The sequence below is a fragment of the Camelina sativa genome, chromosome 9 (genome assembly GCF_030686135.1).
Source record: "Camelina sativa cultivar CO46 ecotype springtype chromosome 9, ASM3068613v1".
Taxonomy (NCBI): domain Eukaryota; kingdom Viridiplantae; phylum Streptophyta; class Magnoliopsida; order Brassicales; family Brassicaceae; genus Camelina; species Camelina sativa.
Genome location: NC_141888.1, coordinates 37,804,959 through 37,831,577, shown reverse-complemented (window position 1 = coordinate 37,831,577; position 26,619 = coordinate 37,804,959). Strand labels below are relative to the sequence as shown.

The 26,619-nt window shown below is 38.2% G+C and overlaps 8 protein-coding genes and 1 non-coding gene across 12 annotated transcripts; 5 read left to right on the top strand and 4 right to left on the bottom strand.

Moving 5' to 3' along the window:
- Positions 1–390: 390 nt before the first annotated feature.
- Positions 391–3,236, top strand: LOC104713579 (D-ribulose kinase). Of its 2 annotated transcripts, none has more exons than XM_019229782.2 (9): positions 391–600; positions 691–920; positions 1,138–1,281; positions 1,377–1,629; positions 1,723–1,855; positions 1,934–2,022; positions 2,133–2,410; positions 2,533–2,602; positions 2,842–3,236. In XM_019229782.2, exons 3-9 carry the CDS (start codon positions 1,154–1,156, stop codon positions 3,046–3,048), a joined length of 1,158 nt encoding a protein of 385 aa, XP_019085327.1. In that variant the 5' UTR covers positions 391–600; positions 691–920; positions 1,138–1,153; the 3' UTR covers positions 3,049–3,236. The 2 variants fall into 2 exon arrangements, with proteins under 2 accessions (XP_019085327.1, XP_010429038.1); XM_010430736.3 differs by having other exon boundaries at positions 419–600; positions 1,142–1,281.
- A 43-nt stretch (positions 3,237–3,279) lies between these two features.
- TRNAP-CGG (transfer RNA proline (anticodon CGG)) lies at positions 3,280–3,351 on the bottom strand. The gene has a single exon. It is a non-coding gene; the product is annotated as a tRNA-Pro (tRNA).
- LOC104713577 (uncharacterized) lies at positions 3,317–4,414 on the top strand. Its single transcript, XM_010430733.2, has 2 exons — positions 3,317–3,985; positions 4,101–4,414. The coding sequence occupies exons 1-2, from the start codon at positions 3,443–3,445 to the stop codon at positions 4,260–4,262; spliced, it is 705 nt and encodes a 234-aa protein (XP_010429035.1). The 5' UTR covers positions 3,317–3,442; the 3' UTR covers positions 4,263–4,414.
- LOC109124818 (protein DETOXIFICATION 46, chloroplastic) lies at positions 4,292–8,266 on the bottom strand. The gene is made up of 14 exons (XM_010430735.3): positions 7,668–8,266; positions 6,909–7,003; positions 6,672–6,780; positions 6,529–6,584; positions 6,206–6,261; positions 5,974–6,112; positions 5,719–5,856; positions 5,564–5,632; positions 5,362–5,472; positions 5,143–5,271; positions 4,956–5,033; positions 4,786–4,857; positions 4,637–4,699; positions 4,292–4,549 (listed from the first exon to the last, which is right to left on the bottom strand). The coding sequence occupies exons 1-14, from the start codon at positions 8,146–8,148 to the stop codon at positions 4,451–4,453; spliced, it is 1,695 nt and encodes a 564-aa protein (XP_010429037.1). The 5' UTR covers positions 8,149–8,266; the 3' UTR covers positions 4,292–4,450.
- A 1,225-nt stretch (positions 8,267–9,491) lies between these two features.
- On the top strand, positions 9,492–11,882 carry LOC104713576 (fructose-bisphosphate aldolase 1, chloroplastic). Its single transcript, XM_010430731.2, has 6 exons — positions 9,492–10,076; positions 10,173–10,442; positions 10,685–10,794; positions 10,874–10,964; positions 11,063–11,332; positions 11,436–11,882. Exons 1-6 carry the CDS (start codon positions 9,897–9,899, stop codon positions 11,712–11,714), a joined length of 1,200 nt encoding a protein of 399 aa, XP_010429033.2. The 5' UTR covers positions 9,492–9,896; the 3' UTR covers positions 11,715–11,882.
- A 121-nt stretch (positions 11,883–12,003) lies between these two features.
- Positions 12,004–13,861, bottom strand: LOC104713575 (B-box zinc finger protein 18). The gene is made up of 5 exons (XM_010430729.3): positions 13,428–13,861; positions 12,910–13,006; positions 12,696–12,811; positions 12,440–12,604; positions 12,004–12,354 (listed from the first exon to the last, which is right to left on the bottom strand). Exons 1-5 carry the CDS (start codon positions 13,518–13,520, stop codon positions 12,304–12,306), a joined length of 522 nt encoding a protein of 173 aa, XP_010429031.2. The 5' UTR covers positions 13,521–13,861; the 3' UTR covers positions 12,004–12,303.
- A 2,768-nt stretch (positions 13,862–16,629) lies between these two features.
- LOC104713573 (kinesin-like protein KIN-7E) lies at positions 16,630–22,709 on the top strand. 3 transcript variants are annotated; one of them, XM_010430726.3, is made up of 15 exons: positions 16,630–16,972; positions 17,406–17,469; positions 18,539–18,764; positions 18,964–19,053; positions 19,135–19,235; positions 19,322–19,435; positions 19,531–19,612; positions 19,772–19,839; positions 19,930–19,995; positions 20,085–20,209; positions 20,353–20,689; positions 20,802–20,900; positions 21,001–21,651; positions 21,765–22,075; positions 22,143–22,709. In XM_010430726.3, the coding sequence occupies exons 3-15, from the start codon at positions 18,545–18,547 to the stop codon at positions 22,465–22,467; spliced, it is 2,589 nt and encodes an 862-aa protein (XP_010429028.1). In that variant the 5' UTR covers positions 16,630–16,972; positions 17,406–17,469; positions 18,539–18,544; the 3' UTR covers positions 22,468–22,709. The 3 variants fall into 3 exon arrangements, with proteins under 3 accessions (XP_010429028.1, XP_010429029.1, XP_010429030.1); XM_010430727.3 differs by having other exon boundaries at positions 16,703–16,983; XM_010430728.3 differs by lacking the exons at positions 16,630–16,972; positions 17,406–17,469 and adding an exon at positions 17,902–18,314.
- Positions 22,710–23,497: 788 nt separating this feature from the next.
- On the bottom strand, positions 23,498–24,012 carry LOC104713572 (small ribosomal subunit protein bTHXm). Its single transcript, XM_010430725.3, has one exon. The coding sequence runs from the start codon at positions 24,010–24,012 to the stop codon at positions 23,713–23,715; it is 300 nt and encodes a 99-aa protein (XP_010429027.1). The 3' UTR covers positions 23,498–23,712.
- Positions 24,013–24,092: 80 nt separating this feature from the next.
- On the top strand, positions 24,093–26,514 carry LOC104713571 (epimerase family protein SDR39U1 homolog, chloroplastic-like). The gene is made up of 12 exons (XM_010430724.3): positions 24,093–24,291; positions 24,373–24,426; positions 24,495–24,570; positions 24,662–24,721; positions 24,837–24,955; positions 25,036–25,080; positions 25,187–25,265; positions 25,355–25,416; positions 25,575–25,677; positions 25,772–25,832; positions 25,916–25,986; positions 26,107–26,514. Exons 1-12 carry the CDS (start codon positions 24,208–24,210, stop codon positions 26,346–26,348), a joined length of 1,056 nt encoding a protein of 351 aa, XP_010429026.1. The 5' UTR covers positions 24,093–24,207; the 3' UTR covers positions 26,349–26,514.
- The last annotated feature ends 105 nt before the right edge of the window (positions 26,515–26,619 follow it).

The window sequence follows — 26,619 nt, the reverse complement described above, 5'->3', positions numbered from 1 at the left end:
TGATGTTGTTATTATCATATATATCAATATGATATCATCTCTTAATATATATGTAAATATCAAGTATGCATTATAAATTTTAAATAGCATATGCATGTACATTTAAATTTTTTTTTTTTTTGTGTGGAGAATTTTGGTGCTAAATAATAAATAATACTAGTAATGAAGAAGATGTCATCATTATTAGTCGTGGGCCGAAGCTAAAGTAGGCCTACAAGGGTCCATTGCTGAATATGCCAAACGAAAACTGCACGCATAGAGAACGTGCAGCCCAACCGTTTGGTTTGAGTACTACTGGAGTGTAAATTAAATAACACATAAGGCTGAAATGGTAAATGTACTTGCAAAATTAGAAGAAAAAAAAAGAAAAAAAAAAGTTTATTGTTTTTCAAATGGAGCAATCCCAATCCAACGGTCACGACGAACTTGCAAGCTCCCTTATCTATCTATGGAGTTTGGAAGAAACTCAAGAAAGTAAAAAAAAAAACAGCCTCAGAACACAAAGAAGGAGAAGAGAGCCACAGAGTCAGAGAGAGATGCTGGTGCTTGGTCAGTTTCAGATATCTTCGTTTGAGCTCTTCACATCTCCAAAACAATCAGGTAAAACATGATGATTCTTCGATTTAACGGCCGTTTCGGAAGGTATAAATTTAATCTAGGATCCTGAATTGTGATGATTTTAATCTCCAGGGTGTTCCTATAGTTCAAGGAGTGTTCCTCTACCCAGAACTCGTTTTTATTGTAATTTAGGCAGGAGCTCTGATTTCAGAGTTATGGCTGATATGAGCGGCGATAAAGGAACCAACATTGAAAAACTTTATCTGGGTATGGATTTTGGTACTTCTGGAGCTCGATTTACAGTTATTGATGACCAAGGAGTGATTAAAGCCGAAGGAAAAAGAGAATATCCTCCTTTCATGGTAAACTCTATTTCGAAACATTTCATGGTAAAGAAGTGGGAGAGTTACCAGAACTCTATTTAGAACCTTCAGTAGTCTTTTGATTTGTTGTCTTGTTTATACCAAATGAGTATTTTGGGAATCTTTCTACGTACATTATTTACAAGTTCTGAGCTAATCTATGAACAATATTAAAGAAAAAAGCTATGGAGACTGAGACGTTTGTTTTGTTATCTAGATAGAAAGAAGAGAGCATGGATTGGGTAAGCTCATGGAAAGCAACTCTTTTTTCGCTGCTAGAGGACATTCCGATTACCATTCGCTCCCTTGTCTCATCTATTTCGCTTGATGGAACTTCCGCAACAACTCTCATCTTAAACAGGCATGTGCTTCATCACATTAGAGGATCATAGCTAAATGAAATCATTAAACTGTTGTTTTAAATCCCCATTTGCTTGTTCACTTATGTGTAAGCAGTGAAAATGGGGAAGTTCTGTGTCAACCTTTTCTCTACAACCAGAGCTGTCCTGATGCTCTGCCAGAGGTTAAGTTCTTAGCGCCAGAGAACCACACAGTCTGCTCTGGTTCTTCTACGTTGTGCAAACTTGTCTCATGGTGGAACACTGAGGTGCCGAACAGAGAATCAGCTGTATTGCTGCATCAGGCAGATTGGTTGTTATGGTTACTTCATGGCAGACTCGGAGTGTCAGATTACAATAACGCCTTGAAGGTAACATTGTCAAGTATTTTCGCCATTTAAGCAGAAATTGTAGAAGAAAATGTAACTCACAGAAGTGCTTTCCTATGTTGGATTTGAGTGCAGGTGGGCTATGATCCTGAGAGTGAATCATATCCATCATGGTTGCTAAGTCAGCCTTATTCTCAGTTATTACCTATGGTGCAAGCTCCTGGAACATCAATAGGCCTTCTGAAAGAAAGCCTCATAAGACAATTCGGTAAATTTTTCTTACATCTAACAAAAAAAACCAGTGAAAAGCAACATAAATCTTCAATCTTCTTTTTGGCTTGACCAGGATTTCCGGATGATTGCATTGTCTGCACCGGTACAACTGATAGTATAGCTGCATTTCTTGCAGCACGTGCGACTGAACCTGGGAAAGCAGTGAGAGAACTCTGCGATACTCTTTGAATATTATTCATCTCTCTATGTGGCAACCACATATTGATGTTTGTATTATGAAATGATTCTTTTATTATGATTCTTTGCCAAAGGTAACTTCATTGGGTTCAACCTTAGCCATCAAACTTCTCAGCACCAAAAGAGTTGATGATGCGAGGTATGGAGTCTACAGCCACCGCCTGGATGACAAATGGTTGGTCGGAGGAGCTTCCAACACTGGTGGAGCAGTTCTCAGACAGCTCTTTAGTGACGAACAGTTAGAAAGACTGAGCCAAGAAATTAATCCTATGGTCGCATCTTCTCTAGATTACTATCCTCTTCAAAGCAGTGGTGAAAGATTTCCCATAGCTGATCCTAACTTGGCTCCAAGGTTTGTCCTTTCTAATGCTCTCACAAAGTGCTTCCGTATATGTAACAAGGAAGGTTTCTATTAATCTTCCCTCAAAGCATTAGTATAGATTCACTTACAAAACATGTCTTTACATATTGCAGATTACTTCCACGCCCAGAAAGCGACGTTGAATACTTGCATGGTATATTGGAATCAATCGCACGTATTGAGGTACTAACAACCATCTCTATGTGGTTGCTACTGAGTTCCACATGACTCATGGCAACATTCGGAACAAAATGGTTGTGAAACTACTGCAATATTGTTTTTATCTTGAACTCCACATCTGAGCATATTTCTAAGTCCATGCTCTTCCAGAATCATGAGTTTCGAGCTTTATATAGTTTTCAGTTGCACGATCTAGCAAGTTTGGTTTACCGATTATAATTCAGTAATGTTAACAATATCAGGGGAAAGGCTACAAGTTGTTGAAAGAGTTGGGAGCAACGGAAGCCGAGGAAGTGTTCACAGCAGGAGGTGGAGCCAAGAATGACAAGTGGATAAAGATAAGGCAGCGAGTTCTAGGTTTGCCTGTGAAAAAAGCTTTCCACACGGAAGCGTCCTATGGAGCTTCTCTTCTTGCATTGAAGGGCGCGAAACAGAACAGTGGTCTGTAAAACAGAACACATTTTCAAGACCAGAATATGTGAACAAAGAATTTGTGCATAGAACACATTTTCTTGTTAGTATTCTTTGGCATATACCAAATGGTTGTATTGCAGTGTCTTGTTATCGAACATACAAATTCTCATGCAATTTTGCTGTTTTAAACGTTACAAAACGAATTAACGGTATTTGTGTGAAACCATGAGCGTCAACTTCAATGTTTTTGACAAAATTTAATGTAAGGGGTGTTCCGAGAATCGAACTCGGGACCTCTCGCACCCGAAGCGAGAATCATACCACTAGACCAAACACCCATTTTGTTCATTCTTAACAGAACATATATTAATCAAAAGGATATTATAAACCCCCATAAATCTCAGAGAGCAGAAGAGGAGGAGACCGGAGATGGCTGCAATGGCGACTCTAATAAAATCATCGACTTTGACTTACTTGATCCACCATCTTCTCCGACATCCTAAACCAACATCTCCTCTTTGTCTGTTCCTTAGACCCTTTCCTTTGTCTGTATTAACCCGTACATCCAATCACCATGACGACAAGGGTCGCTTCCCGTCGATCTCCTCCTCTTCTTTACCTCTTCCACGTCCTTATATCTCACACTCTCACTCCTTCTCTACTCTCCTCCTACCTAAATCATTCTCTTCAGTTGCCGAATCAGAACAAGATGAAGAGAACGTGTCTGTAGCCTCTTTTAGCGAGAATAACGATGATGCAGAAGAAGATGGGTCAGAGAGTACTGAAATATCTCAAGAGATGATGACTGAGATCTCGTCTTTGAAATTGTCGGCGAAGGAGAAGAAAAGGTTTGCTTCTTACGCGCACAGTTTGGGCGACAAACTCAAGTCTCAGCTCATAGGCAAGTCCGGCGTTACGGATTCAGTCGTCCTCTCTTTCTTAGAGACGCTGGAGAAGAACGAGCTCTTAAAGGTATAAACTTTATTGTTACTACTATGTAGTTTAACTGTAGTTTCCATTGGATTAAAGTGTGAGCTTGAGACTCACTGTGGTGACTTGACTTAAGCTCGATTGATTCCATGAATAGGTGAAAATACACAGAACATGCCCTGGAGAGCTAGAGGAGATACTTCTGCATTTGGAGGAAGCCACTGGTTCAGTAATAGTCGGGCAAATTGCGCGGACTGTTATATTGTATCGTCCTAGTCCAACCAAATTGAAAGCTGAGGAGGAGAAAACAAAGAGGTAGTAGAATACAAAGAGGCACCAGATTGAATCTTTTATGCCAAGACTTTTCCATTTCAATAAAAAAATATATATTTTCCTGTTCTTCCAAGAATACAATTAAAGACTCTGTTTTCCATTGATCTACAACTGAATGAAGCTCTTCTCTATTCCGTAGACTTTTTCTTGTGATGTATACGGTGACTTACTGAGCTAAGCAGCTTTCACTTTCTCAGCATTTTGGCTTGTATCTTCCGAGTAAAGTACACCGTCCCGCGATAGAAGGCGGAAAAGAGATAAAGAAAACCGAGCCTGAAATAACATTCATGTTAGATATAAGACGAGCAAAAGATATGTGAAGTTTGGGTTAAAGTGACTTAGTAAAGGTGTAGCAATTACCCATTGGAACCCCACAAGTGCGTACCAGCATCCTCTCAAGCCAAATCCTCCATTGCTCAGGAGCTACATTGTAAACAATGGGACGAGATGAGAGTTACAGAAACCTATTTTGGAATTCTGGAGAGATTGAGGATAAAAGGATTAAGTACCATAAGTAGAAGCCCAGCAACCACAAAGCATCCAGTCATTGACAAGCTGATATATCTAAGATCTCTTCCAGCCTTCATTTTACAGACAACAATTTTAGTTCTTTTTGGATCAGTGTTGCAGGTGTATATATATCTTTACAAGGTGAGACACAAAAGTATGATTTATTTACCAATAAGGTGCCTTCGAGACTGTGAGTACTCGCTGTGATGGATAAAGCAAGGAAATATGGTATTATGACCTTGTGCATCTGTCACAATACCGAATGAATAAATGTCTTTGAAACTTGTCATTCTTGAAAATGTATGAATGGGAGAACATATGAGACAAATTATAAAGAAAAAAGGGAAACGAAATACCTCGACTGTGACAACCTTGTCATGTGTGAAGATGCCAGGGAACAGCCATGGAACTGCTGTGCCAATGGTTCCGACTACTATTCCTAGCGTAGCGCCAATAATAACAAGGGACTTCAGAAGCATTCTAGCCTACATAGAGACAACAACAGTAAAATCAGAAGTTGCTTCAGGCAACAGTAAAAGCTGACAATGCTTTTGACTCTCGAATTTTTCACCTACCTTAGGCAAATTGCGATTGACTCCGAATAATAACTCAGGCATGAAGGACTGTGCAGTTTGAGAGAGTGGCTCCCCCCAAACCGTACTCATGGAATATGTCTGAAGCATAACCTAGAGAGACCAAAAGAGCCAAAGAAATTAGTATGGAGAAAACTCAAATCATGAAATATCGTTGACGGTGATATATAAACGGACATATCACCTGATGAGCAGCTATGACGCTTGTACCCATTGATGTAGCGAAGTACACAAGGAGCGTATAAAATAAAACCTAAGGGGACAAAACAAAAATCACAGATAAGAAAGAGGCCATCCTGTGGCAAATGAGTGTCCCTATAGAGATAAGAGAAGTAGAACCTTTGACATCATAGTTATAAAGACTGGGGCAGCGAGCCCAAAGATCGTCAAAAGTTCACTTGGAGAAGGAACACAGAATGAGAAAGCACTGTATCCTTTCTTGTTTAATGCGTCCATCATCATATAAGCTGCAACAACCTAAAACATATCGCATTAAGACTATAGTATTAACTAGCTGATATGATATGACCAGACAAGAATATTTTCAGTTCCAAAATCAGAACTTCGATTGGAATCTAATAGATCTCAGCTTACTTGTGACACCATAGTTGCCCAAGCTGCACCTGCTATACCGTATCCTAGAAAGGTGCATAAGACCACATCGCCAACACCGTTTATTACACTAGCAACTGCCAATGCCTTTAGAGGTCCCCATGAGTCTTTCATACCAAGACTAAGACAAAAACAAAAAAAGAATGTCACACCTGAGTATCAGTGAAACACATTCCAAGCGGTATGTAAAAACGCAAATAGGGTATATACGAACCTTGCACTTTGAGCAACCCATCCAATGAGAACAGCTGGCCATGCTAAACCACGAATCTGAACATGGAAAATATAAATCGTTAAAACCAAAGAAGAAAGACTAAGTAATGTAAACTAAATTTTTCGCCAAGAATTAACAAAATTCAAGGCTATTAGCAATTTAGCATGGATCGAACTTAGTCTAACATGCATCTTCAGACAGATTCACATGGAACAACCATACTTTTTGTATGTACGCATACAGTCAACGCACACCAAAGCTCACAAAACATTATAATCTGAAAATTTACAACACAAAAGGGTTCACCAAGATAGAGTATTAACCTGAACATATGTATTGGCCGCCGGGACAATATCAGCATTCTTTACCCCTGTAAAAGCTGAAAGAAGACTAAACAGTTAACAGTCTGTTAATTTACTGCTAGTCACAAACTTGCTACTTGTCAAATACAAATATCACTTGTTACCAGTTAATGCCCAGGTACCAAACAGTCTTGTAAACAACATCATTGTGACTCCACAAGCCAACCCAATGAAAAGCAAGATCGATATCTGATGTTGTACTTCATCTTTATCCTGCATAAGCACTAATTTATTAGGATTTGCTAATAATGTGCACTTGGAAATACTTGATTTTGCTTATGGTTAATGACTAAAAGGTATTATTACAGGCCAAATTCATAGTTCAAAAACGATAAACTGACCCGCCGAGCAAGAGAGGTGGCAACAAGATTTGAAGTAGCAACCGAGAGGAACATGAACGTATAACACAAATAATCACAGATTACGGTTGCAGGACCTGTTACATCCATAATGAAATTGGAATTACTGCTACTTTAACCAGTAACCCCAGCGTGGAACATAACAAAGAGAAGAACAATCGGATGTTCCCAGTTTGAGTAATTACATTCAAGGTTTAAAAAAAATCAAAAGTGTTGAGAAATCAAAGCCATGACTGAAATCTGAAACTTACATTCATCTTTGTTTCCAAATTGACAATCAAACAAGAGAGCTACCTTGCTTTATGGAACATTAAAGATCCTATTTTCCCCTCAGTAGTTTAACACTAATCACACAGAAACCAAAAGAAAGCTAAAGCAGCAACTTTTGGTAAGTTCAACACACACAAAATTAAGCACCATCAAAATACGTCATTAAAGAAAGGTTAGTGCTTTTCCAGCACATCACAAGAGATAAACACATACAGGCCCACTTAAGATTTCAAGGTTACACAGATGATGAAAGAGAGTAAAACTCCTCAGTCCTCACAGAGAGAAGCAAAATCTGAAGAAAAAAGGCTAAAAGTTTTGTTCTTTTTGTGTGATTAAAATTAATAAAACAATGTTTATCAGAATAGATAACAAAGAGCAAAGAGACTCACTTCAAAAAGCCAAGCACCAACATTTTACGAAATCCAGTAAAGCAAACTCAGAGTCTATGGTGAGTATTGTATAGTCATATACCTAAAGCAGCGAGCTCGAGTGAGCTTCCTTGACCAATCACCGCCGTATCAATGAGACTCATCAACGGCCCACATAGCCACAGTCCAGCTGCAGGTCCGGTAAACATGACGATCTCTTTCATCTGTCCCCAAATGCTCTGATTCGCCAAGTCATCTACCTTCACTGCTTCTACTTCCACTTCTTCAACAGGAGAAATCGAACCATTTCCATCTCCGCCTTGAAGCTCAATCACTTCTTCCTCCGAAATCGACCCATTTCCGCTTTCTCCATCAACAACAAGCTCCTGATTGGGACTTGCGCAGTTTCTTATAAATCTGTTAAACTCCAACGACTTTGCTCCAGAAACAGAGGAGCTCCTCCTGAAACTCGGGAGTGGAGGCTTCCATGACCTTAAATTGATTATTGAAGATCGGAATGGTAGCTTTGGGTTAGAAGTAATCGAAGAAACTGTGAAAGATAAGGTTTTGCATTGGATTTGCATCGTTTCTTGTTGCTCAAATTCAAAGGCAAACAAATAAAAATTGCGGCTTTGAAAAGCTTCCCGGCGTTTGGTAATAATTAAACAGATAGAAAACAACACAACTCTCCTCAAGTCTCTCATCATATTTTTGGAAGCTTTCAGTATTACAGTCTAGTGATTGGTACAGCAAACCGGTTAACCAAATTGAGATCAAACCACAATTATTGATTTTTATATATTCGGTCCTCTCCTCTATCTCAATGTGAACCAAAATTTGACGGTCCAAAAGCAAAGAAGACCAAAAAAATAAGTGGGGAAATTGATAAGGCAATGTGTGACTGTAAAACAAAGTCGTCCAAGTGTTGTTTTCATGTTGGAGACAGAGGACAAGAAAATCTTAATATGCAATTGCATCGAGTCACGCTTGACCCTACTTTGTAATGCAATTGCAATTTGCAAGCAACTGTTTGTACTGTAGTATGTATATTTCACTTCCGACGTGAATTATACTATGGGCTTTGTTTAAAAGAGCTAATGGGCTTTTTAGTTAGCGTCACGGAAACAAATTCAATATCTGGTCAAGGCCCAAATTTGAAGAAGCCCACAAGTAATACTGCTGGCTGCTACTATTCTTCACCACGTGGCACTATAATTAGCATCGGGAGCTGAGTTGGCAGTCCGTGGATCGTTGACAATATCTCTGATGATAATCTATCACCAAAACATAACGTCAGCCTTAAAAAACCACTGGGAACTCATCAACACCTCACAAACTCATCCATCTCTCATTGTAAATTTTGTTATTTATGGTTCTCTTCTCTAGGTGTGAGTTTTGTTAGAATTTGTCGATTTCTCTAGTGAAACATGTGGACCTCAGTCTCGATTAAGCTACGATACATTCTTAATACAAATTCAATCATATTAGTCACCAATTAATTTGTCAAAAAAAATTGCATAGAAGCCAATAAACCTGAAATTTTGGGAAAATTTTAGATTGAGCTTATGCTTGGTTTAATTTTATCAGTCTGATAAGTTTTTTTTATCTTATGGTTTATTGGTTTGAGATTTGAATAGAGTTTTAAAGTTTTAAATGTTATGTAGAATCTGTTGTTATTAGATCAAGATTTTGTTAAACTTTGTAAAAGTTTAGTGTTACTAGTTTGTGATTTGTAAAAAGTTATTTAAAATCTTAACAAATTTGGGTTACTGGATTCAGACTTTTATAAAATTATTAAAAGTTTTGTGTTATTCAATTAAAACAAAATAATTTAGGATTATTAATGAGTTCAATTATTATGTTACTAGCTTATGATTTTAGACACTTTCTTTACAAAATAAAATCATGGAATATATCACAAAAATACAGGGATTATTGGAGGACTTTACAAGATTTTAGAAAAATTAATCAACAAAAATCTCTAACAATCTTTAACAATCTTTCACTTATTCACTTTTAATGATTTTGTTGAACTCTTCAAAAATCTTGATAAATTAGAATCCAATATCACTCCTAAGTCTTGTTTTTGTTTTGTTAATTTTTTTGGTCATTCAAAGATATTATCGTCCACGTGGCAAATCCTCGTCAGCCGGCTCACGAGAACCTCAATTATCCAATCTTTTGTTTATGTCTCTTCAGTCTCTCTATATATTAAACCACTGAAACGCACGATTGCTGTACTAGTGTGTTGTGTGTGTGTTGAGAGCGCTTGTTTATTTTTTTAATCTAAGCTCTCTCTATAGAAGAAGATAGTAGTTAGCAAGCAACAACAATGGCGTCAAGCACTGCAACTATGCTCAAAGCGTCACCGGTCAAATCTGATTGGGTGAAGGGACAGAGTATCCTCCTCCGTCAACCTTCCTCCGTCTCAGCTATCCGTAGCAACGTCACACCTTCATCTCTCACCGTCCGTGCCGCTTCTTCTTACGCCGACGAGCTCGTCAAAACTGCTGTAATTATTCTTATTAATCCAAAAATAAAAACAAATCATTGATATATAACTTCGTTTGTTGATGATTTAAATTAAATTAAAAAAAATGGTGTGCAGAAAACAATCGCGTCTCCGGGACGCGGGATTTTGGCGATGGACGAGTCAAACGCGACTTGCGGGAAGCGTTTGGCGTCGATTGGGCTAGAGAACACGGAGGCTAACCGTCAAGCTTACAGGACGTTGCTTGTGTCGGCTCCTGGACTCGGACAGTACATCTCCGGTGCTATCCTCTTCGAGGAGACTCTCTACCAATCCACCACCGACGGCAAGAAAATGGTTGATGTTCTCGTCGAGCAGAACATCGTCCCTGGCATCAAAGTCGACAAGGTATGCTTTGTATTGTTGTACTAGTAAAAAACCTGGCTAGGTTTATGCGCCATCGTTAGGTTTAGGTCTGTCTGAAATATATCTTAACCGAGTTAGAATTTAGTTTGTTTTGGTTTGGTTTATTCTTCGATTTGAGAAATCTTTAGGCCGGTTGAGATTGGGTTCAGTTTTAATGTAATCTATGACTATGAGTGTTACTTATGAAAGTGGATAATGAGTTTGTATATATGTATTATAAACAGGGTTTGGTGCCACTTACTGGGTCTAACGACGAGTCCTGGTGCCAAGGACTCGACGGGTTAGCCTCTCGTACCGCTGCTTACTACCAACAAGGTGCTCGTTTCGCCAAATGGTACGTTTATATATACTCTCATTGCAGAATCAATTTACCAAAATGGTGTTTTGATTGAACTCTCCTCATGTATGATTAGGCGTACTGTTGTGAGCATTCCAAACGGACCCTCTGCTTTGGCTGTTAAAGAAGCAGCTTGGGGACTTGCCCGTTACGCTGCTATTTCTCAGGTACTATATATATAACTCTAATCGCACCACTGTTTTTCATGTACATTAATTAACACTGTATTATATATACTTATGCGGTTTGAGTTTGTGTTCTGCAGGACAGCGGTCTGGTGCCAATTGTGGAGCCAGAGATTATGTTGGACGGAGAACACGACATTGACAGGACATATGATGTTGCAGAAAAGGTCTGGGCTGAGGTTTTCTTCTACCTGGCTCAGAACAACGTCATGTTCGAAGGTATTCTCCTGAAGCCGAGCATGGTTACTCCAGGAGCTGAGGCCAAAGACAGAGCTACTCCCGAGCAGGTTGCTTCCTACACTCTCAAGCTTCTTCGCAACAGAATCCCTCCTGCTGTCCCTGGAATTATGGCAAGTTTTCTCTTTTACTGTCATTTCTTTTTTGCAGCTGAAGAAACTACTGTATGCTTTAGAATTGAAACAGAGATTTGATGTTTACCTATATTGTATGCAGTTCTTGTCTGGTGGACAGTCTGAATTGGAGGCGACCTTGAACTTAAATGCCATGAACCAGGCACCAAACCCATGGCATGTGTCCTTCTCCTACGCACGTGCCTTGCAGAACACTTGCTTGAAGACATGGGGAGGCAAAGAAGAGAACGTGAAGGCAGCTCAGGACACTCTCTTGGCCAGAGCCAAAGCCAATTCGTCGGCTCAGCTCGGGAAATACACAGGAGAAGGCGAGTCCGAAGAAGCCAAGGAGGGAATGTTTGTAAAAGGCTACACCTATTAAGCTATTTGTAATAATGGTTCCATAGATCAAAACTCATAAACTTGAGAGCTTGATTCTGGTGTTTTGAGTTATCGTTATACTCTTCTTCATTATAAGCGGTATAAAAGTCAATTCGTCTGTTATCTATCATCTGAGACTAGTTTTTTTAATATATGATCGTTTCTACTATCTTTGTACCTACTCGTTACTACTAGTAATTGAGTTACGTCTGTTTTAAACATTTTTATAAAGACATTCAAACTCTGGCATTACTAGTTATGAAACTGTTATAATGATACGTTATCCTCTCTGAGCTGAAAAATCACATCATCTAATACGAGAAATGACATTACAAACGACCAAGCATTATGTTAATGATGAATCCTAGGTTTGTATCCAAGAAAAATGGAGCAAGAAACATCAAAACAACATATTTAAACTTGAATAATGAGAGATTGCATTTCAAGGTCATGTGACTCTCATGGTGAGGAGGGTATTGGATTTTTTTCTATAAAAAGATGAGTGAGTTGAGTTGAGAGTCACTGTTCAGGCTCATGATTGAGGAGGGTATTGCATTTCATGGTTCTTACTTGATCTTGTGTATCTACGATCACTGTTCAGGCTCATGATTGTTTGCGTTATTTACATCAATACCCTCCTCCTTGAAACAAACAAAACAGTTTTTAGAGAACTGTAGAAAAACTGAGGCAACAATATTACGTTCATCAAGATTAAGATACACGTACTTGGTGATTCGATCCAGGCTCGTGTACTCTTTGGGGGTTGGAGTTGAGATCAATCATATTGTGATCATGATCACCATTTCCATTTGATTCTTGACCACGACCTGAGGAACCCTTCTGACAACGTAATCCCAATTGGTCAGCGTGATTAGGCTTATCGCCTGGGAACTACCAGAGACACAAACATTGTTAAAGCAGAATCAATATCACAAAATCAAGAATGCTTCAAGATCCTAAGAACTAGTCTCAAGATTCAAACCTCAATCCTCTGTCTCAGCAACAGAAAACGCTTGTGTGTTCTCTTCCCACCAACATGTACAACCATGTCACATTGTAGACAAAGGGAACTACCATCTATCTCACAGTAAAAGAATGCTGCTCATCGAGTTAACACAAAAACATGTTAAAAATAGAACTTTTCCCTTTTCTACACACCAAAGAAAGACAAAGGAATCATATTCATTCATTCATACCAGGTGCATTTTCGCATATGTCACAGCTCGGGGCATTGCTTGGATCAGCTAAGCCTACACGTACATGTCGACTAGCTAGCTTGTTGCACTTATGAACCTACACACACAAACAGAATATATATCATCACTTCCTATACTTATCACCATTCTCCTCAAAAAAAAAATTAACTCATCAGAGCTCTTACAGCTGCAATAGAGTGACTGTAATAAAGTGTATGACCAGAGAGACAATGCTATAAGCAAAGTTCAAATTCTGACTTAAGCTTAAATCAGTACATGATCATCACTAAACAATCAAAACACACGCCTGCTTTTGATAAAGAAATTGGTACTATACTTTTATGGGACAGCTTCGAGTAGTTACAACAATAACCTCAAAATCCACAAATTTAGTACTGCAACTAGAAATTGCCTCAAAAATTATCCACCTTTATCAGCATTGGTTGATGAGATACAAAAGTGTTAAACTAAGAAGAAGAAAGAAAAAAATGGTGGCTTTTTCAGATAAAGATGGTTACTTTTTCGTCGCAGGAGCAACAGAGAGCAGCTTCGTCGGCGGCGCAAAATACAATTGCGGCGGCGCTCTCACAAGCATCACACAGAATTCGCATGTTTGTTTTTCTCCTCAAACGATCAGTTTCAAAGTTCGCATCTTTCTCACCAAACACAAATTCCCATTTGTTATTGAAGGGGGGAGAGATAGAGAGATGAAGGGTTTAGGAACTATCGAAGTAAAGAAGATGATTTGAGATATTTTTGAGTCAAAAACTATCTCAGAGAGAAGAAGGAACCTGAGAGAGAGAGAGAGAGAAGGAGCAGAGAAAATATGATATTTTTTTTTTTGCAGAATGCTGCGAGTAGAGATTTTATATATCATCGCTCTCTCTCTCCCGTTTATTTGATTTCTCCCTTCGGATGGCCACAACTTAAGGTAGCAAACAAATAATGAGTTGATAGAATCAGGTTTGAATGGTTGATGTGTATACCATTCTTTTTTAAAATAAAATTTACAGTTTACTATTCTTTATTTTTCTATAATTTTTACCATAATTATTACAGTTTTACGTTAGCAATCAGATCAATAGATTTTAAGAATCTAAGATTTGGAATGGTATTTGTTGATTATACCACTTTTTGAATAGTTTGTAGATTTTTGTCATTGTTAAAATTATCAAAATGTGATTTAACATATGTTTTATCTGTTATGTTTGGGTTTAGTCAGTTCTATTGGTTTTTAGGATTTAGTATTTGATATAAAATACATAGTGTATTGTTAACAAAAAAAAATCAAAAAGATATATCTTTTAACTTTCTCAAAAGTGGTAAAATCCATAAAGTATTCAACTGTAGTATTTTTCATAAGATTTTTTTAAAAGTGGAATTTTAACGAGAATCTCTTTTTTTTTAACTTGTAAATAGTAAAATGTGAAAAGTCAATCAGTAGAAAACGTTTTCGTGAGGACTTATCACTTATGTGGTAGTAATTAGTAAAATGCCCCCCCATTTGTTTCTCGAGAAGAGATGGTAAACATGAATCTATATTTATTACATGCATCATGTAGGTAAGGTTCGGTGATTCAGAAGAAAAAACAAATCAAAAGCCTGACTCAAATTAATGCATTTTAAAAAAAAAAAAATATGTTTCATAAGTGAAAAGTCGTCAATCGATGGACAAAAAGAAAATGATAGATTAGAAACGAACTTAGGGTCCGAGTCGATGGACCCAATGAAGAATTAATGAGAAACTACATTAGACCAAACGACTTGTTGTTGTAACTTGTAAGAGCTGTTTCTTTCTTTTTGTCAAGTTTGTATAGAATGTTCGAGCTCGTGTAATCTCGTCCATGGAAATCAAAATGTCTGTCTTTTTTTTTTTTTTGGCAAAATCGTAATCAATTCCACGTTAGTTTTTATCATTTGTTGAACAAAAACAGGGTGTAGTACGATAGGCTAGTTTTAGTTAGTAGTAGTAGTGAAAACTTTAAACATGAGGAAGAAAAAACAAGGGCCACACGAAGGAATGAAAACAGAAATGGTAGGGTCGAAACTATCAACAGCCACTGAAACTGGTGGTCAACAAGTAATGATCGTTCCCAAGTAGGTTTTTTTTTTTTTTTTTTTTGGATTTTCTCTACTATGTCCCAAATTATTCGATTTTAGACAAAAATATACTGAAAATGTTTCTGCGTCGGTCCAATCAATGATCTTAGATATTTATAGAGTTCAATAGATTTTTTAGACATCATTTGTTTTTTCTTTTTTTTTTGGCTCTCTTGTAAAATTGTAAACAAACACATATATCTATGTCATATTCCTCCTAATTTCGCTATATGTTGCCAGCCATAAACAAAGGTTCTAGAGGTAGTTTTACTATGATATTGTTAGTAGAAGCTATTTTTTTATTGAATTGAAAACTACATAACAAAAGTTGGTATATGATTCATAACAATGTACAAAAATTCAAGTATATGTTGAATAGTTGGATATGACATTAGCCCATGTCAATAAGACAAGTCATTGAGCATTTATATAGATGTCAAGTTTTAGTTCCTTTGGTTTCCCCACTCTGCTCTCAAGTCTCAACGTTGTTCTTAGCCTAGCAGTACCTATTATATTGGGCTTTATGTGTAAGCCCACTAAAGATCTAAAGCGTAATGTTTTTTTTTTTTTTTTTTTTTCCATTCATTGACACTTCTTTTATTTTTTTTGGTGATGGCATGGATGGCACCATATGCCAAACCACCTGCAAGGCTGCAAAACCACATATGAGTTTCGTCGAATCACTTATCTTATCTTCGGTCAGCGTAAATTAAAGCCACTGACTGATGTTTCTAGATAGGAAGTAATTTAACCATATCGAAAATTTTAACATGTATAGTAATTAATTTATTCAAAAGATAAATTAGCATAACGTGATATTAGTATGTTAATACTTTATGGTATACTTAAAAAAAATCACAAGAAAATTAACGTTGTGTTCAAGCTTACCAATTTGACAATGGATTTGAGGTCAAAGTTTACATATAGCTATGTTACCAACTTCACTCATTTGTATATGTAACTAGGAGGTCATCGATTAACACATTGTATTAAAGGAGTATACAAATACATTGGTTTGACCGTTTGAGAGTTAAATTAACCCATAAAGTAATGTTATAAATTGAGGTTTGAGGATAGTACAATTTATCACATGGAGTTAAAATGGAGTTATGTTTGTAATTTATCACATGGAGCATTAATTACAGTTAATAAGGGTTAATGACTTGTGGGGAAAAAAGAAGAAGATATGGACTGATAGTTACTTACTAGTGCCTTAAATGGCTTTTTTGACTTTATCATTTTCTCTTGTTTATTTAATAATCTGGTAAAATAAAAATAAAAACTTGTGTAAGATAAATGGACCGACAAAAAAAAAAGAACAGAAAGCGATCCGTGATTTTCGCCGTTTAACTAATTTCACGTTCGTTCGGTAAAATGGTATGTCAGTGTGTGTGTAATGTGTATGAGCAAAGTAGTAGAAAAAGTTGTAAAATAAAATTAAATGTTATGTATAATAAAAAAGAGAGAGTCTCTTAATGGGGGAGAGAGTCTCAAGAAACACCTATGGGCTCCGTACCTCTCCCTCAACGGCTATAAAAAGCAGTGGTCTTCGTGCCACGTGTCTTAGTAGTAACTGAGAAGGGGCATTAAATATTAAGGAATAGAAATTATTATATTAAAATAAAAAAAGAGGAATTGAAAAAGCCAACGTGGCAAGGAGGGGCTTTAATCAGATTCCCGACAACGTTTCAAGGGGTAAAATTGGTATTTCAGTTGGTATCTTCCTTCCACCGCACTCTCTCCATCGGTTCAACAAATAGAGAGAGAGAGAGAGAGAGGCGCTTGGCTACGAGATTTGCGGGACCAAATCAATGCTCATTGGTCCCTCCTCCTCCTTCACACTCAGAGAGAGAGTCGAACCAATGGCGATTTTTTAGAGAAAAGAGATAGACGACGACGACGACGACGACGACAAAAGCAGCATAAGAAGGATGGAGTAAAGCAGACGGCGAAGAAGAAGAAGGTCACTGCACTGTGATTCTCTCTCTTTCTCTCTATTTATCTCTATTTCTGATTTTTTTTTTGTTGGAATTATCCTTTTATCTTCAAATCGTTTGAGATTGTTTTTATTTTATTTGGCAAGATTGATTGAAGCTTAGAGGAATTTAATTTGGGTCAAGTGTTTCCTTCTAAGTTTTCCCCAATTTTTTAGATCGAGATTGCTATTTTTGGTAACAAATTTTATTTTTATGTGGAGAACGGTGCCCACCCCTCCTAGGGTTTATTAATTTGGGTCAAGTGTTTCCTTCTAAATTAGATTCGCTTGATAGATTCAGATATACTATACGGTGCCCACCCCTCCTAGGGTTTATTAAATTTTTCGATTCCACTCTTGAAATCACTTCTCTCTCTGTGTGTGTTTTAATGCTCAAATCTTCTGTGGGTGGATGTTTCAGATTAGAGGTCTGTGAAAAGGAAACGGAGGAAGAAGACAACAAACTTATATACTCACTTGTTCAGGTATAAAAAAGCCCTATCTTCTTAACACATATCCAACATCTAGCACACAATGTAAAGGAATGAAAGATTGAAGATTTTAGGGTTTAGTATCAAGATGTGGGGTATTTTGATTGCATTCTAGTCAAATTCATATATTATTATATTCAATTAGTCCTACCCATTGTTTAATGTTAAAACTCAGGCTTTTGTTTTGTTTTTTTTTCCTTTACTTGCATTATTATGAAAACTCAAGTGCACTGGTGAGAGAGAAAGACTTATGAATACTACTGTTTCTATATTAATTTTTTTTCTATCCTTTCTTCTTTTTTTCAGTCTCCTTTTGCGTGTGTAAGATTGTAAATCAAAGTACTTTGAATATGATGATAACTTTTCCTTTTTTTGAGTTCCTCTCTTTGCTATTAAAATATAGAGATGCGTTTTAACACTGAAGGTGTGTTTCTGTGGGACCTTTTTCTTTACTTGTATTTCTATTAAAGAAACTTTAGATCGATGATACATTACTTCGTTTTCAAGCATAGTGGGTGACCACTAATGAATTAAAAGTCGGTACTCTTTATTTTTTTATTTTTATTTTTTCGTTTGTTTCTTCTTCTACAGTTTAAAAGCTTGATCACCTTCTAAGTAAACTCTCTTTTGTTTTTTCTAATCACAATATCCTATCCCTATTAATAAGTAATAAGTCATCTCTCTTTCGCTCTTCTTTCTTTCTGTTTAAGCAGTGTGTTGCAGAAATTTTGAACTCTCGTGGTTAGTTGCAGTGTAATTGACTTTACTCTGATACTATGAGTTTGCTTTGTTGCAACTGTTCAAGTTTTCTCTTTTTTTCCTTTAAGGTTCTTGTTTTGGTAAGTTGAGATGTCTGAGCTTTATCATTTCTTTATGGTTGTGTTAGTTGGAAAATAATGACTCTTTTTTCTTTTCTTTTTTTTTGTCTCTTCTTAGATCTATTATGTTCTTGAAAGCTTTCAGCACTTGTTAAAATATGAATGAAATGCATCAAACTTCAAAAAAGTTTATAAAGCTTCCTCTGTTTACAAAGCTCATTGTGCATTATTGTTGATTTGACCAGTGATCAATGGGAGCTATTGCTGGAGAAGAGCTGAAGAAAATGGAGAAGACACAGGTGCATGTTGCCCGGGAAGAGAAGATATTGGTTCTGGTTAGACTTAGACCTCTGAACGAGAAAGAGATCTTGGCTAATGAAGCTGCGGATTGGGAATGCATCAACGACACTACCGTGTTGTACAGAAACACATTGCGTGAGGGCTCAACTTTTCCTTCTGCATACTCATTTGGTAAGAATAGCCATGGTGTTTCGAGTTCAAACATCTTCTATGTGCTTGAATCAACTTCAGTTTTTGTTTTCTTTGAACCGTTCCAACCTTCTTCTATAAACTTAATTCTACCTCGGCTAGTCCCTGTGAATTTCACACTTGTATATCTCATTCATGTGTTGATTTGGATTCCCATTTCTCTTTAAACATTTGGTGACAGATAGAGTGTACCGAGGTGAATGCCCAACCAGACAAGTTTACGAAGATGGACCCAAGGAAGTTGCTCTCTCGGTTGTCAAAGGAATTAACTGTAAGCTTCCTTTATTGTTTTAATGATGTAGACATCAATGACATGGAAAGCTAAAATGATGCATTAATTATTGTTTCCCAGCTAGTATTTTCGCGTATGGTCAGACTAGCAGTGGAAAGACATACACCATGTCTGGAATTACCGAGTTTGCTGTGGCTGACATATTTGATTATATATTTAAGGTACTGCCAAAAATTAAGTCTGATTTTCTCGCACACTACTTTGATATGTATTCCTCGTTTTTCGCTAATTGGACTGGACGCTGCAGAATGAAGATAGGGCATTTGTTGTGAAATTTTCGGCTATAGAGATCTACAATGAGGCCATCCGAGATCTTCTCAGCCCGGATAGTACACCACTGAGGCTACGAGATGACCCTGAGGTGAAACATTGCTGTTTTCTCCTTACTGTAAGTGCTTTTTGTTAATAATGGTGTGTGACTTTCTTCTCGTGTTTTTTTTTTCTTCTTCAATATAGAAAGGGGCCGTCGTTGAAAAAGCCACAGAGGAAACCCTGAGAGACTGGAACCATTTGAAGGATCTTATCTCTGTTTGTGAAGGTAATATTCTCATATAGTCCACCTATTTTTCCATTACTACAAACGAGCTGATAGTTATGTAGTTTGCTCCAGATTTGCTACTCAGGTTATTCTGCATAAAGTGTTGTGTATAAAATATCTCTCACCACGTGTCTGTACTTCTTGATGTTCTTATTGCAGCACAGCGGAAGATTGGTGAAACCTCATTAAATGAGAGAAGTTCAAGATCTCATCAAATTATCAAACTAGTAAAGCTCTTTTCTATCACTGGATCTAAATGATTTCCCTTTTTTTTTTTTTTTTAATTTTGCATAACCTAAATTATTAACTTTTTGTAGACAGTTGAAAGCTCTGCTCGTGAGTTCTTAGGCAAAGAGAACTCAACCACTCTCATGGCGAGTGTGGTATGTTATTATCTACTTTATATATATGGGTCTCAAGGTTCTAAGCTTTGCCGATCATCTTGTTTGTGCTCATTGTTTCTTATGTGCAGAATTTTATTGATTTGGCGGGGAGCGAGCGCGCATCGCAGGCCTTATCAGCTGGGGCAAGACTTAAGGAGGGTTGTCATATCAATAGAAGTTTGTTGACCCTAGGAACCGTGATACGTAAACTCAGGTGTGGAAGTGATACTTCGGCTGACACTGTAACCTTACAATTTGTAGCATGTGCTGTAGATAACAAACACAATTCGAACTTTACAAGCATCTTTATTTATCTTTTCGAAGTGCTTTTTTATAAAGACTGTCAACATGATGCAGCAATGGAAGACAAGGACACATCAATTATAGAGACTCCAAGCTCACACGTATTCTTCAGCCGTGCTTGGGGGGAAATGCCAGAACCGCCATAGTCTGCACGCTGAGTCCTGCGAGGAGTCATGTGGAGCAGACTAGAAACACTCTCCTGTTTGCCTGCTGTGCCAAGGAAGTCACCACAAAGGCACAGATCAATGTTGTCATGTCAGACAAGGCTTTGGTGAAGCAGCTACAGCGTGAGCTAGCTAGGCTCGAGAGCGAGCTGAGAAACCCAGCCCCTGCCACCTTAAGCTGCGATTGTGGGGTTGCGCTGAGAAAGAAAGATCTTCAGATACAGAAGGTTTGTGCTATTGTGAAAACCCAGAAGTAGTTTTAACAGATCTGTTGGCAGGGGTGGTTGGTTTACTTTTGGATAGTTGGGTTTATTCTGAGTAAGGTTTGATACCATGCAGATGGAGAAGCAGCTTGCAGAAATGACAAAACAGCGGGATATTGCCCAATCTCGGCTTGACGATTTTATGAAGATGGTGGAACACGATGAGTCTTCAAAGGTATCTCAGTTCAATCGACAGTTTATCAAATAATCTTTACAGTATGATAGCATTTCTAGTTTTATCCATTTGTTTTTTTTTTCTTATCAATTTTTCAAAGGCTGGGGCTCCGCATAATCGTAACCGTACCAACAAGTGGGAGGATGGTTCAGTGTCAGAGACATCAGGCGTGGTTGATCCAGATAGGACCAGTTTCATATCAGATGGGACATCTACGCCTCTGTCAACTGCAAGAGCTCATATTAGGTCTTACTCTGATGATCTGCAAGAGGAATTGTCGTCTGGGCGTTTAGGAGATCAATCAGAAGAATACTGCAAAGAAGTTCAATGCATTGAGATGGACGATGAATCAACCAGAGACATTAATAACACCAGTGAAGAAAGGACAGACGCAGAAACACTTCTGGGCCACAACACAGAGGCAAACGGTGGAACAGGTCATGCTCAAAACAGTAACCCGTCTAGTGTTAGAAGTGTCAGGAGAAGGCAGAGTTGGAGCCGTGGAGATACCATGCCGGGCACAAGCACTCCTCCTGATGCCCTGGAGATAGACTACCCTGGAAGACCGGAGGTTCATGGTAACGTGTTTCCTGATTTAGAGTTCGGTTCTGGTGGGAAATTGCTGAGGGACGATTCAATGTCCTCCCGCGGAAGTGATTCCTCTGAGGCTAACAGTGTTGGAACACCGTTGGTGGGAGACGATGGTGGTATCACCAGCATTCGGTCATTTGTTGAAGGGCTGAAGGAGATGGTAAAAACCGTTAATGACTCTCTCGATATATATATCCTTTTCTTTTTGGAATTATAGCCGTCTCTATCCTTTCTACAAAAGAAGCAACATCTTATGTGGAGCTTTGTTTTCAGGTTTCGGACACTGAGAATTCAGGGAAAATGGGTAAGGACATTGGTGTGGACGCTATGGAGGAAGAGGTGTCTGGGACAATGACAAACTGGTCGGATGAATTTGAGAGACAGAGAGAACAGATTCTGGGGATGTGGCAAACTTGTCATGTCTCGCTGGTGCATAGAACATACTTCTTCTTGCTCTTCACGGGAGATCAGGCAGATTCAATATACATTGGAGTAGAGCTGAGAAGACTTTCATTTATGAAAGAAAGCTTCTCTCAGGGAAACCATGCCTTTGAAAGAGGACAAACACTGACAGTAGCTTCAAGGTTAGTAGTACTTTTAGCGTTTGATTTTGTATCCGCTGCAAAAAGCTAATGCTCGGTTTTGCTGTAGCCTAAAGGCGCTTCATAGGGAGAGACGGATGCTAAGCAAGCTTGTCGGGAAGAGGTTTACTGGAGAGGAAAGGAAGAGACTATACCAGAAGTTTGGAATTGCTGTGAACTCGAAACGCCGGAGGTTGCAGCTAGCGAACCAGCTGTGGAGTAAACCCGACGACATAACCCATGTGGTTGAAAGCGCAGCGGTTGTAGCGAAGCTTGTTAGGTTCGTGGAGCAAGGAAGAGCTATGAAGGAGATGTTTGGTCTGAGCTTCACGCCTCCGCTTCCAACAACACGGAGATCACTTAACTGGAGAAAAAGCATGGCCACGCTTTTCTAATTCTAATAGAGAGAGTCAAACACGTTCATATAATGGTTTTTGAGGTTGTATGTGTAAATCTTCTAGGCGCTGGTGTTTGATGAAAAATATCATGTTTCTACTACAGCTTAAGATGGATCTCTCTCTATTTTTATTGTTGGTTTGATGGGGTTTTTGATTTGTAAGCTGACATCAACACATTCTGATGTTTTTTCTTTTAACTGGTAAGGCTTTTGGGTAATATGACATCGACCCTTCTCCTATTTTAACGCCACGAAACATTGTTTTCAAAATGTGCGTGTCATTGGTCCAACATCGATCTGAATTCGTTGAACAAGACCGATCAATTCTGTTAACTACAATTCTGAAGCCCAAATGAATGTTCAGTTTGTAAACACTATCGATTTTGTATAAATATGTTTTCTAGTTTCTATACAATGTAAAACAACAATAAAAGAAAAGTAAAAATATCAAACTTTAAAAACAGAGATATTGAGCAATCTATGATCATCATCACTTCACAGAGCTACAAAACATAAAGGCAAATATCTGTCAAAACCCGTCTAAATTTGCAGAGAGCAACCTATGATTATAGTTACCAAGTTACTCAATATGATATATCATGGAACTAGATCTTCAACCAACAAAACTGGAAACTTTCTGACCTCTCCTCCTATTCAAATCAACGAAATCAAACGTGTTCTCGCCATTTTAGAGTGTGATATGCAACAAGGCGGGGTTTCAAAGAGTCACTACACGTCTCTTAGGCCAAAACTTGCTATACTACATCCAGCCATCCATTCATACCAAACAAAACAAAACACTATACATTACACACATTCATACCAAAGCTTCAAACGTTGTTCAGTTGCATTATCTTACCTATAACCACCTAATCAGACAACAATCCACAAGTTAAAAGGCTCTCAGTGAATCACTCTAATCACAAAGAGAAGGTAAAGCCAATCAAGCACAGCACCAATATCTACAACTGATTACTTCACACACACTTTTAAATGCTTCAACATGAACCAATCAACAAATTTGGCGATTGCAAAATCAAAACTTATTAATTTGCGTGTAATTTGGATTCTGATCCCAAATGAAGCCACAAGGGGGAAACATCTAAGCCTCTAAAATCGCAAATGAGTTGAAAAAAAATCATGAACAGAGACGAGTTTTATACTCAAATGATTCATGATGAGAAGAAGTATATAGAACAACCACCATTAAAGGCGACATTTTTTAAAAAAGAGAAAAGAGTTTTCAGATGAGTTTGAAAGGGAGAGGCCAAGGAGTAGACCTGGGAACCTCAAGCTTGTCTTTGATTCGCTCAATCATCTTCTGCTTCTTCCCTCTCGAGTTCCCGTACGATCCTTTGAATCTCTTCCCTTTCTTCGTCTTCTTATCTCCTCTCCCGCATAAATCCATTCCCGATACCGCCGGAGCTGCAGACGCCGGGGATAAAGATGAATACTTCGCCGCCGAACTGTTCAATGCTGCAGATGTTCTCTGCGTCATCATCATCCGTCGCGCCATCGCGCCGCACCACTGCATCGCCGCCATCTCTCTCTCTCACTCTTTCGTCCTCTCCTCCGTCTCTCAAACTTCAGTAGAGACTAAAACACACATTGGGTTCACTATTGGGCCTTCAAGTAAAGCCCATTAAAGGCCTTTTGAGTGGTCTTGGTGCAAAAGACGTTATATGTGTCTCCACCACTCACACACAGAGTTAACGATCAGTATCAGCGAAACACGACCATGGAGCTTCTCTGCTCAACAACGTCTCTTTCCTCCTCCTTCGCTCTCTCTTCTGTTCTTTTCGTTCCTTCTTCATCTTTCCCCGTACGCAATTTTGGGTTTTTGAATTGTTATTCTCTGAAATTTTTGTTCTTTTGCCTCTAATTTGTTGCGGGATTTTTTTAGGTGCGAGGGAGCAGGAGATTCGTGGTTCTGTGTAGTTCCGAGAAATCTCAGAAGGTACTTCATTCAAACTCCATTGCATTGATTATAAGCTATTAAAAATGTGGTCTTTGTTGTTTTCCCAGGAAAATCAGATGACAGTTTCAGTAACTGGAGCAACTGGATTCATAGGGAGACGATTGGTTCAGAGACTTCGTGCTGGTAAGATGATAATGATACACTGATGACACTCGTTCGACTTAGTTATGATTCAATTCTGTACTTTTAACTTTTTCAAATGTTCGTTCTGCAGATAATCACTCTATCCGTGTCTTAACACGTTCTAAATCCAAAGCTGAGCAAATATTTCCTGGTAAGAAGGTAATGACTCATTCTGATTCTATTTTACTAGGATCATATGTGATTTGATTAATCATATTACCAGTCTTTTGATCTGATTCATCTTGTTCTTAATGGTCTCCTTTCAGCCAAGGACTTCCCTGGTATTGTGATTGCAGAAGAACAGGATTGGAAAAACTGCGTACAAGGATCCACTGCTGTTGTGAACTTGGCAGGACTGCCTATTAGTACAAGGTGGTCTCCCGAGGTCAGTTTTCTTCTTACACCTTTCTCTAAAGTTTGATGCTTTCTAGTTTCTCTCAACTGATATCTTTGCTTGCTTTGCAGATCAAGAAAGAGATTAAGGACAGCCGGATCCGTGTCACCTCTAAAGTTAGTGATTCTACTGTCTTTTTTCCATTGGATTGTGGTTCCAAGCTTCACATTTTGAGGAGATTTTCTAATTTAGAGGTTTCATTTTTTTTTTAACTACATGAAGGTTGTTGAGTTGATGAATAATTCACCAGCAGAAGCCAGGCCTACCGTTCTAGTTAGCGCCACGGCTGTTGGTTACTATGGTTTGTTACTATCCTATATGCGGGAGCCATCAAAGTTTGCATTCGTGAATCATGTCAACAAGAAATCTAACCCTATTTTTAACTGTCAGGTACTAGTGAGACAGGAGTATTCGACGAAACTAGTCCATCAGGGAAGGATTATCTCTCAGAGGTAAATGTCCTAGAATATATTTCCTTTTGCAAAGTTCTGAATCTTTTTTCTAGTTTAGATCCTGAAAAAACTGTTTGTACTTAGCGGTGATAGATGTCGATCTAACTCCATGTTCACCAAATTTGCTTCTTAAATGAAACATGTACTTGTGAACTTAGGTTTGCAGAGAATGGGAAGGAACTGCATTGAAAGCGAATAAGGATGTTAGAGTGGCACTTATCCGCATTGGTGTTGTTCTTGGCAAAAATGGTGGAGCTTTGGGTGCGTTTTCTCTCTCGCTCTCACACGCTAATGAAATTTATTTGTGAAGGACTTAGATACTCTGATAATAAAGTATTTTTTTTGTGCATTGTAGCCATGATGATACCCTTTTTCCAAATGTTTGCTGGAGGTCCTCTTGGTTCAGGACAACAATGGTAAAAGTTGGATACTTTTTCTGGTTATCTCTTGATGGCTCTCTGCGATTTTGAAGGTCGTTCTTAAACAATTTATTGTGTAGGTTCTCTTGGATTCACGTTGATGACTTGGTGAACTTAATTTACGAGGCCCTCAGTAATCCATCCTACAAAGGTAACAACAGACATACATACATGTTCTTTATGTTTCGTCTTAAGAAAAAGTATGGGAGTTTGTCCCAAAGAAAAAAGAATGGGTCAAGGGCATAATGTTATTGTTGCTGGTTGTTGGCAGGAGTTATTAATGGGACTGCGCCGAATCCGGTTAGACTTGGGGAAATGTGCCAGCAGCTAGGCAGCGTTCTTAGCCGACCATCGTGGCTACCAGTTCCTGACTTTGCACTCAAAGCTTTGCTCGGAGAAGGTGCCACTGTAGTTCTGGAGGGACAGAAGGTTTTACCTGTAAGAGCCAAAGAGCTTGGTTTTGAATTCAAGTACAAATACGTGAAAGATGCACTCAAAGCCATTATGCAATAAGGTGACACATACAGCACCGTTGTAGCATTGGATTTGTCACAGAAAAACAGGAGATTCTTTTCTTTTCGTCTCTAATTTATTCTTTTTCCGAGTGATATATCATGTATGTATGTATCTATCAGATGTGTTGAGAGGATATTATTACTCAGACATAGGATTTTTCTCATATATTGTTCTTATTCATAGGGTAATTTAGCCAACTCACAGGTCCTCTTCAGGCTTCAGCCAATGACTTCACCTATAAAGCGCCAAAGCTTCGATATTCACGAAA

Bases quoted from the DNA above. Each gene is read 5' to 3' on its own strand.
- LOC104713579 (XM_010430736.3), top strand. From the start codon at position 537: ATGCTGGTGCTTGGTCAGTTTCAGATATCTTCGTTTGAGCTCTTCACA. The intron at 601-690 runs GTAAAACATGAT...TTTAATCTCCAG, and splicing joins CACATCTCCAAAACAATCAG to GGTGTTCCTATAGTTCAAGG. The intron at 921-1,141 runs GTAAACTCTATT...TTATCTAGATAG, and splicing joins GAGAATATCCTCCTTTCATG to AAAGAAGAGAGCATGGATTG.
- LOC109124818 (XM_010430735.3), bottom strand. From the start codon at position 8,148: ATGCAAATCCAATGCAAAACCTTATCTTTCACAGTTTCTTCGATTACT. The intron at 7,004-7,667 runs GTATATGACTAT...TGGATGTAACAG, and splicing joins ACTCGAGCTCGCTGCTTTAG to GTCCTGCAACCGTAATCTGT. The intron at 6,585-6,671 runs GTAACAAGTGAT...GTCTTCTTTCAG, and splicing joins TGGTACCTGGGCATTAACTG to CTTTTACAGGGGTAAAGAAT.
- LOC104713571 (XM_010430724.3), top strand. From the start codon at position 24,208: ATGGAGCTTCTCTGCTCAACAACGTCTCTTTCCTCCTCCTTCGCTCTC. The intron at 24,956-25,035 runs GTCAGTTTTCTT...CTTGCTTTGCAG, and splicing joins GTACAAGGTGGTCTCCCGAG to ATCAAGAAAGAGATTAAGGA. The intron at 25,833-25,915 runs GTAAAAGTTGGA...TTTATTGTGTAG, and splicing joins CTTGGTTCAGGACAACAATG to GTTCTCTTGGATTCACGTTG.
- LOC104713575 (XM_010430729.3), bottom strand. From the start codon at position 13,520: ATGCGAATTCTGTGTGATGCTTGTGAGAGCGCCGCCGCAATTGTATTT. The intron at 13,007-13,427 runs GTAACCATCTTT...TTGTGTGTGTAG, and splicing joins GTTGCTCCTGCGACGAAAAA to GTTCATAAGTGCAACAAGCT. The intron at 12,812-12,909 runs GTATGAATGAAT...CTCGATGAGCAG, and splicing joins CATATGCGAAAATGCACCTG to CATTCTTTTACTGTGAGATA.
- LOC104713577 (XM_010430733.2), top strand. From the start codon at position 3,443: ATGGCTGCAATGGCGACTCTAATAAAATCATCGACTTTGACTTACTTG. The intron at 3,986-4,100 runs GTATAAACTTTA...TTCCATGAATAG, and splicing joins AGAAGAACGAGCTCTTAAAG to GTGAAAATACACAGAACATG.
- LOC104713573 (XM_010430726.3), top strand. From the start codon at position 18,545: ATGGGAGCTATTGCTGGAGAAGAGCTGAAGAAAATGGAGAAGACACAG. The intron at 20,690-20,801 runs GTTTGTGCTATT...GATACCATGCAG, and splicing joins AAGATCTTCAGATACAGAAG to ATGGAGAAGCAGCTTGCAGA. The intron at 21,652-21,764 runs GTAAAAACCGTT...CTTTGTTTTCAG, and splicing joins TTGAAGGGCTGAAGGAGATG to GTTTCGGACACTGAGAATTC.
- LOC104713572 (XM_010430725.3), bottom strand. From the start codon at position 24,012: ATGGCGGCGATGCAGTGGTGCGGCGCGATGGCGCGACGGATGATGATG.
- LOC104713576 (XM_010430731.2), top strand. From the start codon at position 9,897: ATGGCGTCAAGCACTGCAACTATGCTCAAAGCGTCACCGGTCAAATCT. The intron at 10,077-10,172 runs GTAATTATTCTT...AATGGTGTGCAG, and splicing joins ACGAGCTCGTCAAAACTGCT to AAAACAATCGCGTCTCCGGG. The intron at 10,965-11,062 runs GTACTATATATA...TGTGTTCTGCAG, and splicing joins GTTACGCTGCTATTTCTCAG to GACAGCGGTCTGGTGCCAAT.